Source organism: Borostomias antarcticus (assembly GCF_949987555.1).
Source record: "Borostomias antarcticus genome assembly, chromosome: 7".
Taxonomy (NCBI): domain Eukaryota; kingdom Metazoa; phylum Chordata; class Actinopteri; order Stomiiformes; family Stomiidae; genus Borostomias; species Borostomias antarcticus.
Genome location: NC_140240.1, coordinates 28,231,489 through 28,242,488, shown reverse-complemented (window position 1 = coordinate 28,242,488; position 11,000 = coordinate 28,231,489). Strand labels below are relative to the sequence as shown.

At 46.9% G+C, this 11,000-nt stretch overlaps 1 protein-coding gene across 1 annotated transcript; it reads right to left on the bottom strand.

Annotated features, from left to right (window-relative positions):
- Positions 1 to 4,148: 4,148 nt before the first annotated feature.
- irf2bp2b (interferon regulatory factor 2 binding protein 2b) lies at positions 4,149 to 6,286 on the bottom strand. The gene is made up of 2 exons (XM_084441273.1): positions 5,334 to 6,286; positions 4,149 to 4,978 (listed from the first exon to the last, which is right to left on the bottom strand). Exons 1-2 carry the CDS (start codon positions 6,115 to 6,117, stop codon positions 4,212 to 4,214), a joined length of 1,551 nt encoding a protein of 516 aa, XP_084297399.1. The 5' UTR covers positions 6,118 to 6,286; the 3' UTR covers positions 4,149 to 4,211.
- Positions 6,287 to 11,000: the final 4,714 nt, after the last annotated feature.

Genomic DNA, 11,000 nt, shown 5'->3' with positions numbered 1-11,000 from the left:
CCCCCTCCGACTACAATGGTTAAGATGAATGTATGTATGTACTGCTTCAGTTTCCCCATCTGTCTAGCCATGGTGAACCGTTCCAGAAAGCCCAATTTAGTCAGGTCATAAAAGCTCAATACAGGCCACTCTTTGACGGTAACTATTTCCCCTGCTGAGGATTGACGTGGCACACACACACACACACACACACACACACACACACACACACACACACACACACACACACACACACACACACACACACACACCCTCTGTTTACCTGTGCGAGCGGTAGCCAGGCAACGAGGCCCACTTTCCCCGATACACAAACAGGGTTCAGATGAGTGTGTGCAATTGCTATATTTGGGGCCTCCATAAACCTCTTTTCCAGATAAAGGCTTGGGAGTCAACAGAACGCACGTTCCTTTCTTGGTGTCGGGCTGCCCAGTGATTAATGGTGGCAGGAGCTTGCCTGTTTTCTGTCTAATTATAGTGAGTGCAGCTGCTGGATTGCCCCCCCACCCCCCCTCACCCAATCAGCTTCCCCCTCTGCACCTTTTTCACATTCTTTTTCTTTTCTTTTTTTTCTTTTTAATGGGACAGCAAAGGCCCCTGGAATGTGAGCATGGATATTTTGCTACCCCCCCCCCCCCCCCGACCCCCTTGCTTCAAGGCGAGCATACAACATGCCATCGCCGGGCCCCCACAGGATTTCCAAAAAGCCCCAGGCGAGATATTCCAACCAGCTGACGTGGCAGGGGCTGGGCCGGCCCATTGTGCGAGCGCGACGTGTTCAGCCACGACCGGGCCATTTGTCATGCCAGTCTGGTCGGCGACCTTTGCGCACGTTCGGACTTGGACACCCTCCAGACCTAGCACCGGCCCACTCCAAAAGCACATGGCAAACATAACCTCAAACAACCCCGAACCATGCACAATGACATGGAGGTGCTAGTTAGCGCTGGTTGTTGGGCTAACATTGAGTTGCATTGGTCACAAGATGGTAGAGGTATTTCTGTAGGCAGTTCCTAAGGAAGTTAGGAGCAAGGGGAGACAAGTGAAAGCACCCTTACTGTTCTTCCGGCCACATCTAACCTCTAGGTCTACAGGAATCCAGTCCTGACATTTAAATGGGTGTTATAAGCAGTACCGACTTATGTAATTCAGTCATATTTGGCGTGGCAATGATTAAACATCATTAACAGAATGTGTTGAAAGTCAAGAAAAGGGGTTTAGAAATTCTTGCAGACACTCAAAAGTATTTTTGCACTATTTCAACATAAAAGTGCACTCATTAGGTGAAAGTTTGTCTGTTGCCAACATGGATGACTTGTGTTCCTGCTCCTTCTGTGTTTTTTTTATTTTATTTTATCCCACAACCTCATCTAGTACTTCCTTCACACGACACCGTATTATGGAACCAGGAAGAGGGGTGGGGTTGAGGGCAGGCGCTGGATGAGGACAGCTGAGAAAACAAAGGAGCAGAGGGAAGTTCTTTCTGAGTGTGCCACGTAATTTGAGCAAACCTATTAATCTCGGACGACTGGCTTTTCTTGCCCCTGGGGTGTTGAGTTTCGGTGACAGATGAAAAGAAACGCGCTTGCTGGGCTGGAATTTGAGGCAGAGAAGCACGCCAGCGTCGCAAAAGTGCCCGGGACACTGAGTACCACAGACCAGGAACAACCATCTGTCTGGCTGCTAGACCTCAAAGCAACCAACGAACCACAAAGCGTACCTGAAAATGCCAAGAAAATGTGTTTATACGGAATCAGTCAATGTTATTTTACACCATGGCACAAAATGTATAGCCTACAAGACCTTACATAATAAGTGCAAATCACACAAATGTTGCTTATACAACGCAGACACATATAGCATGGCCATATAGGGCGATGTTTCCATTTCAAATACCAACCTTGACGCGCCGCCGTCGGGGTGGGTCAGCTGAGGGTTAACTGGGATTTTCGCCGCTCCTCTGAATGGCGGGTGAACGCAAGGCTGGAGCGCAGAAACACAAGCCCCCATTCATCTCGTCACTGCGTGATCAACCTTGAACAGTGGAAGGCGTGTTATTGCACCGGAGGCCCTGGCAGCAGAGACGTGGGGGGGTGGGAGGGGGGGTGACTCAGGAATTCCACCCAGGCGCACGTGACCCAAGCACAAGCTCTTTATGTAGCCTTCGGTGTTGAAGGACTGACACCCATACTTTGGGACTTGCTTCAGACTTCAAACCATACATGATGACCAATAATATTGTTTCATGCGGATATAATAGGCTTATATTTTATGGTGTGTTTTATGTGACGTGTGATTTGGACTAGTTGGGTCGGAACACAGAAGAAAGTTCATTAATTAAATTTGATCAAAGTAAACAAAATGAATGCATTTTTGTATGGATGGCTTAAAGAAGAGATATGTAGGTTATACCCGAATTAAATATGAAAGCGTTGGTTTTTTTTTTTAAGAGGAAGAAAGATTATATATCTAATTGTCTATGAAAAACATTTTTTTAAAGCTGTTTTCCCTGATGGGAGGGAATTCATAGCAGTGCTCTCTATCCAATAGCCTTATTTCAAAGATGACTCCTATGAGACCTATTTATCAAGGTTAACTTGTGGAAAAGCCTGCAGCTCAAAAGACACAAGCAGTCATTCATAACTTAACATCCTACAAAAATGGTATGTGGATGTTGCATAACAGTGCGATATCCCTTGAAAAGCTGGTAGGATAATAAATATTCATGCTAATTTCATTATTCAATATTCTGTTTATCTAATTATGACTAAGACTTCAAGCTACATAAGTTATGTAACTCTCTAGCCATGCAGCTACATATTTCCACTATTAAAAAGTCTCACTATGCAGTCAAAAATCTAAATGTAAGACTGTAATAATCTGTGTGGATTGTTTCCATGAGAAGTATCTCATACTGTTGCTATGACAGCACCTCTAGCATGAGGAACTATAAACAAATGATATAAGAAGTGTTTACATGCACACACTGCCGTTTCATGAACCTTTGGGCTACTCATAGTGAAGTCTGTGAGTGCTGCTCACCCATAACAACTTGTACTGAGACGCACGCACGCACGCACGCACGCACACACACGATGCCTCCACATACTTAAAAAAACAACATCCAAAGATGTATGGTAGCACTCACCAACTCTGAAAAACAGGACCGGGAGCCGACTAGGCCGAAACTTTAGCATGCTTTGTTTGATGGCCAAAATAAATTGATGAAAGTGAGGTGGTGTCCCTGTCCTTTGAAAGTCGGTGAGTGCTACCACACATCTTTAGTCGTTTTTTTTTTTTTTTTTTTTTAAAGCACACACGTTTTGGTTTAGCACCACAGCAAGAGCTTCTTACTGGGAAGAAGCGTCCAACTCCACTGCAGCAGCCCCACGTAGTCAATTCACCTGCCTATACCACCAGCTATACTGTTATGTCACGGTAAACCAGAACTATAAAAAGCTCCATCTCGCTGACAGGGCATTCGAAGAATGGCATCTGCAAGGAAATGTTAGTTACTATAAAGGTATAGCTTGTTTTGTTCTTTCTTTTCTACTTCCACCTCGTTCCCTCGCTGTGCTCCCTTCCCCTCCTCTCCATCCCTGGATCCCATTTTGTTCTTGTTGACGGTATTGCATCACCACCCCCCCAGTGATTCATCCTCGGGACACGACTCTCCCTGTAGCCACGCCGATTGTGGAAAAATAAGCAAAACCACAGACACTGGAGGTAATTTCTGACGACGTCAGAAATTGTATTTGGCAAGTTTTTTTTTTTTAAACAAGTGCATACAAGTACAGCTAGAAGCATTTCAGTTTTGCCAAGTGCTCGTAGAGTAGTATTAGTCACATTCTATGTTTAACAGGGACTGCCACCAGACCTAAAAGTACATCGATAGAACATGTACGAGAAAAAAAGAGGGGTTTGGGGGGGAGTAGTCTGTTATGATGAGTACATACCTTTATCTTCAAAAAAAATATAGAAACACAATGTATTGGAAAAAAAAAACAACAACAAAAAAAAAAAATCTAAAAAATGATACAGCCATGTTTACGAAGCATACACTTCCCTTGTGTCCAGTATGTACATGTCCTCGGTTCTCCTCTGGGTGGGTGTGCATGTGTGAGTCGTATTCAGTTGTACTTGTGTATAGGTTCGTTGTCTGTTATTGTCGTTTGTTGTCGGGGGGTAAGAGGGTGGGTGGGTGGGGTAGGGGATCAAGGGTCCCTCTCCTTTTTTACTTTCACATCCCCCGCCAAGATGGTGGCTATTTCGCCCTGCATGAACGCCCACGGTACGTTGGAGCCCACCAGCGGGCACTTCTCCCCGCTCGGGCAGTACACCTCGCCGGTGGCGCCCTGCTGCTTGATGCTCTCCCTGGAGCAGGGGAAACAGAACTTGTGAGAGGGCACCGACGGGCACTGGACAAAGTGAGTGTCCTCCAGGCGTTCGTGGCACAGGGTGCAGCACAGCGGCACGCTGCCAGGCGGCACCGACGAGTCCGGAATGCTCTGCGGCGCCGCCCCGTGGGGGTCCATGCCGCCCGGCACGTGGGGGGTGGCCGTGGTGGGCCCCCCTCCCCCCAGCACCTCCCTCTGGGTCAGCCTCCGCTGATTGGCCGAGGACGGGGACAGGGGGCTGCCGCTGTTGCGCCGGCCGGCGGCGGTGGTGGAGTGCACCTGGTTGCCGTCCTTGGGCGAGCCCGTGTTGCCGGCGTTGTCGGCGGCCAGGATGAGCGCCGCCATGGGCGACTGGCCGTTCTGCGCCGTGGCGGCCTCGGGAGGGGTGGTGCGGGAGTGGGGGGAGATGGTGGAGGGCGGGGCGGCCGAGAAGCCGGGAAGGGAGGCCGGGGGCATCTTCAGGACCTCCGACGGCGAGGGGAGCCAGGGCTGGCCGTCGCCGCCGTTCATCTTGGGGGCGCTGCCCTCGCCGTCTGGCTCGGGGGAAGCTTTCCTCTTCATGCTCCGCGGGTGCTTCCCCCGGTCTGTTGAAAAGAGAGAGAGAGAGGGGGGGGGGGTTGAAAGGGTTAACAGACACTCACCCAAGGAGCACATGAGCATGCCACTGTAAATAGTGACGCATTAAAATATTCTGTATGCTGCAGGCGAGTACTGTCTTTTGTTCGCAATCTCACGTGCGAAACAGAAATATGCAAGAGCAAACGGCTCCAGTCCGGATTCTACACCCGCATGAATGTGAGCACGCACGGACCGAGCGTTCAGCCGGAGCGCGTGTCAACGTGGTGCGTAAAGTTGTTGACGAGGACATTCGACATGAGCGGTTCCTGTTTTCTCGATTTAAAATAGCTCGGGAATATTCCAAGAGAGAAAAAAATCTACCTGGTTTGGAGGAAGTCGCGCTCGTCTCGTATCCCATTACACGTTGCATAGCCGCGTGGTCTTTCTTGAACCTGCTGTCGAATGTGTGGAGAGCCATCAAATCCCTTACAGTTTTCCCCTTGCCCATCCACTCCTCGGCTCGCTTGTGGCTGTCAGACATGTCCGACATGCTATCCGGTCTATGTTTGTCTTTCATATCCTCCGAGCGCTTTCCGTGGTCGCCGGGACCAGGCGCCGACAGCGCGCCAGGCATGCCCATATGAGGACGGCCATTAAGCGCGTGTACCGAGGGTATGCCCCCGTTCACCAAAGGCACCAAATTGGGGGGAACCGCGCTAGTCCTGCGAGGATTGGGGCTTTGACGGTTCAGCTCCGGTGGGTCGTCTGGTTTTGGAAATCCGTTTGGCACAGGCATGCCATTAGCTTGCCTCCCCGCCTGGTACTCCGGCCCCAGCCTGGGCGGTCTGTCAGAGAGAGGGTAGCGATCCAGGGGCTGCGGTGGCCGAGAACCGAGGTCTCCAACCGAATGGTTCATGGGCTGCATGTCCTTCCCCGAGTGCTGTGGTTTACCCGGCCCCGGAGATCTGCCCTCCTGGAAGCCGTGGGCTCTCTTCAACTGTCGGGCAGTCTCAATTACAAACTCAATCCGGTCGGCTCCCTCGTAGTTGACACATCCCCTGCAGACGGGCTCGGTGAAATCCCAGATCATCGCCCATGGCATACGGGGCAAGTCACACAAATAACACGACTGCCTTCGCGAGGCAGCAACCGCCGCAGACGACATAGTTTGCAAAAAATGTAAAATACCAAATTCTCCCAATGTCCTTTCGTGTTTTTCTATTCTGTAAGGGAAAAAAAACGAATATCAAATTATTTTGTAGTTTCCACCTAGCGAAGCAAGCCACAAAACAGCCAAGTTACACTGAGAAGTTCATCGCAGTTGTGTACTTTACTACGGCGCGCCCCTATCTACCTCTCACTACAACTCAGCAGCTCCAGCTCAATGTAGGGCCGTGACGTCACCGCCGACACTACACTAGAGGTTTCAGCTCCAATTCTATTTACTTGATTCTTCGACAACCCCTCCAGCGCATGCTCAGCCCCTATCTTTATCTGTGCACCGATATAGCCGCTTGTGTAAAGAGTGAAACTGCCAACGTGCCCTGTAAGAGGAACTGTTTTATTGCAGCTTAGCTCAACAAAGTAACTGTTGCTGCTTAGGGTTTTGCTTTCGATGTCAAATGTAGCCTACTTGGGGCAGTTTTATGAATATTACCAACAACTCACAAATGCAAAATACCAGAATAATAATAACAGCTAGGCTAATATGCGTTAACTTTTTATATGCTAGCCTATATTATTTTGATATGCACGGCTGCATTAGGCTACTAGGCTTTATATTATTAATAGTTCCTTCTTTTTTTTTGGTCTGAATGTTTTGCATGCAGTTCAACAAGTGGCATATCCTATGCATGCACGCTCAACCTGACTAGCCTAGAACTAGTGCCCTATTTAGCAAAGCTTCATTCCAGTCACACTGCCAGACCCACGTCACGGAGGCGGCTAGCCTTCACCCAACCACACAATTCGGCTACTGTTACTATGGCAGATTTAATCTCAGAGTCAGACTCATTCCCCAGTGCGTCCTTTCAAAATTGAATATGCAACTGCGTGCTCTAGCATACCCCTGCAACGAAAACCAAATAGTCTAAAGGTCGAAGACAAATGTAATTTCACGCATTTAAACTCTTAAATATTTCTCATTTCTACCTGGTGTTTTATGAATGTTTTCGCTCGACGTGGGCGCGCTGCAACATGCGGAAACAATGTATCATAATTCGAATATGATACTTTGTAACAGATTCGTTCGATTATACTGCACGTTTTGTTATAGCTTTAGCTTTAGACTGGGTAGGAGCAATTTAGCAATGCTGTCCGCGTCGGTGGCTTTTTAACGTAGCATACAAGTCCATATTATAAAAGAGTTCGGCGTGACTGACAGTCTAATCATGCCTCGTGATTCAGCAACCTTGTAGGAACACGGAAATCCCCATATTGTTAAATACACATTTGATAGCCTAAATGCAGTAGCCTATGTTTAAGACACATTTTCTTCAGCTACTTTTACGATCTTCCATAAGTAGGCTAACCATTTGAGACATTTCGTAACATTTGTTGTATAATTATGGGAGAGGGTTGCCAGGTTGGCCACCTGAAACCGACTGAGTCGTGGAGTTTGGAATTCGAGTGAGGCAGTGATCCAGGCAGGATTTGTTTTGCAGGCACTATGGTGACGTTTGAAGCAGGAAGTAGATTTTGATCACGTACCCGCTTCTTACCTCGCCCATCCGTGGAAAAACAAACGACCCGTCAGGCTTCCAGCCAAAGATCACAGACATGCGGGGTAGGACGAGCGAGGCGCAGCAAGCCCCAGTAAAACGCCAGAGGAAATGGTTTCTGAATCGTGTGTATTTTAAACGGACAGACGCATAGCATGAATTATATAAGTTGTCAGCTTCTCCATATATCCTACTAATTATTATATCCTAAAATACACAAAACGGCAACTAAGCATTCTACAAGTTGGAATGTGGCCCTTCTCACATTCAGCTGAGGATGACTCATCAATGGCAGGGCAGTCATCTTTTACTCACTGTCTGTATCACTGCAGCCTATGTCTGCATAGATATGCCTCGCACAGCAGCTGACTTGACATGGCTGTGGCCTATTTTGTGTAGTCTCTCTCTGCTGGGATTGCAGCATTATGCCATGCCCTGTCTCGCCTGACCAGTCAGCTGTGACAAGAGGGTGTGTGTGTGTTTGTGTGTGTTTATGTGTGTGTGTGTGTGTGTGTGTGTGTTTGTGTGTGTTTGTGTGTGTGGGAGTGGGACACAGGTACACCAATGAACAATGTGTCCTATTTCATTGTAGCCTCTGGCCTAGCAGTCAAATGAGCTATAGGGCCTAGTCCTGGTATTTGCATCCAGGACAACATGACAATGTGAGGTCAGTGTTTACGCAAATCCAAAGAGATAACTCAGAGAGATATAGAAATAGGGGCAAAAGAGGGACACTCTTGAAATAAGAATATAGAGGTTGAACATGTTTATTTGGATGTGTGTGTGTCTGTCTGTTTGTCTCTCTCTCTCTCTCTCTCTCTCTCTCTCTCCCACAGACATGCATGTGTACGTGTACTCCATTACTTCAGCTCAGGCTATATTGGGTTCCATCATGGCCGCCCGCTGGCGCTGACGTTTCAGAAGCCTCATAGCCATGCCAAGGCGTCAGCACTGTAAGGTAACCCCCGTTGGCCCCGGCACTCTTAAGTAAGCCAGCTAATTAGAACGGGAACATCTCTGACACCGTGTGGCCTCGTCTTGAGCTGAGGCGAGGAAGCAAAATCCCTCTCAGCTGTGAGATTACAGTTTTCACTGACAACACACACAGACACGCAGGCTCCCTCAGCCACCCTCTCTCACCTTTCCCCGTATGCCCGAGGTTGTACTACCCAGATAGCAAGCGGATCCGGGCCATATACAGGCCAGATCTGGCCCTTGTGGCTTAGTTCCGGCCCATATATGGCCCAGATCCGCTTGCTATCTGGGTACGGTGTCCACTTGAACGTAGTCTGCGCCGGCTGTGGATTTACTTACTTACGACTGATCTGTTGCTGGGAGAGGGGGAGAGGGAGGAGGGCACTACAGCTACGTGGCACGCCGACACAGTTGGCGTTCCCCGGTTGCTCTGACGATGAAAACAGCACACACACACACACACACATACAGGACTGTGTGTCACACACACACACATACAGGACTGTGTGTCATGCAGTTCTACCCATGGGCACATCTGCTTTTTCTTAGAAGCCTTATTTTTCTTAGTGGCTTTGCTATGAAATAAAAAAAAATCAGCACCTTTCTGAAATTAAAGCAGGTCAAGGGATTCGTATTTGCGCATGCTAATCAGTATTATGACTCATTGACATTTATGTTACCATGAATTTCGCAAACGTTTTTTTAAATTTAAATTCTCTGTCCCTTTAAAAAAAAAAAAAAGTCCCAGCTGGTTAGTCAGATGTGATATTTGCAGACATGGCCCCGTGGTCGGGGTTCAGAGGAGCCGTTTACTCAACTTAGCCGAGTCACATGGGAGGAAGTCGGCTCGATGTGAAATCAACTCAGGAAGAGGGTGACATCAAGGTCACTGTACACTGCTTTCAGTTGGACTGAAAAAAAAACAACCTCTGCTGTCCATTCACGAAGAAAGTATCAAACAATGTCAACATATAAAAAGATAAAGGATCACATGACTGCGTTTGCTTGCCAAGGCTGAGGAGGATATGCTTGATAAAAAGGAATGAATCTTATCAATTTGGCCTTGACAAGGAATGTTTACAGTTAGGCAAACCATTGTAAGAGTCAATGGACTTTGTTCTACTGTAATCTAAGTAGACAGACTGAGTAACTATATGGTTTATATGCACAGTCTCTCCAGAATGCCACAGAGGCAAATTAAGAGTGTGGAAGTCACTTAATAATTGAGCAAATAGGAGCTTTGCAGTGCTTGCTTTGATGTGTTAAACTCTTTTAATTTTTAAACAATTCATTTCGTAAATAAAGCATTACTGTATACAGTGCATTCGCTTTGAAGTCATCGAGCACGGCCCTCTGTTGCGCTGAAGAGCGAAAATTAAACAAATCGCCTTTTACTTTTCCATGATTGGATTTAACCGACAGAGTTCCAAGCACATTACAGATTAGCTCCAAACATTAGTGCACAGAAACTGATTAGTCTCCCGATACTAGTTTGTAGTAGTTTGACTGAATATGTGCGCTTATGTAAAAAGCATTATAAAATTATTTTTTTTGGCCGTAAAAGACTCCTGTTGGTGCCAAGAAGGTTGGGACTGAGATTTTTCAAATCTCCCCCTGAAAAGAAGATAATTACAGTAGGTTCAGTAGAGTACAGTGGTAATACAGGTCTACTGTGCTGTATTTCAGATTAGGATCGAGGAACTGTAGAGAAACGCAACTGTCCTACTTACAATCCCCACCACACCCCACAAACACAAGACATGTTTCACAAACGTGGCCTGCTAGGAACATAGCTATTGTTATATACACTTTTTTAAATTTGCAGACTTGTATGTTTGGATTTCACTACATTCTGTATTCTGAACATTTGTATCTGATGTATGTACTCTAAATTTGTATCTGATTTTGTTGATGCTGCAACAGTGCAGTTCCTGCCCAGGGATCAATGAAGTACAGCAGGCCTACTACTACTATACTACTACTACTACTACTACTACTACTACTACTAATACTACTACCACTACTAATACTACTACTACTACTACTACTACTACTACTGCTGCTACTATTACTACTACTACTACTACTACTACTACTACTACTGCTGCTGCTACTACTACTACCACTACTACTGCTACTACTACTACTGCTACTACTACTACTACTACTACTACTACTACTACTACTACTACTACTGCTGCTGCTACTACTACTACTACTACTACTACTACTTCTACTACTACTATTACTACTACTACTACTGCTACTACTACTACTACTGCTGCTGCTACTACTACTACTGCTACTACTACTACTACTACTACTACTACTACTACTACTACTGCTGCTACTA

What these genes read in the sequence shown, in the direction of transcription:
- irf2bp2b (XM_084441273.1), bottom strand. Translation starts at nt 6,117, where the DNA reads ATGTCGTCTGCGGCGGTTGCTGCCTCGCGAAGGCAGTCGTGTTATTTG. An exon ending in CGCGACTTCCTCCAAACCAG is followed by an intron (nt 4,979 to 5,333) that starts GTAGATTTTTTT and finishes TCTTTTCAACAG; the next exon opens with ACCGGGGGAAGCACCCGCGG.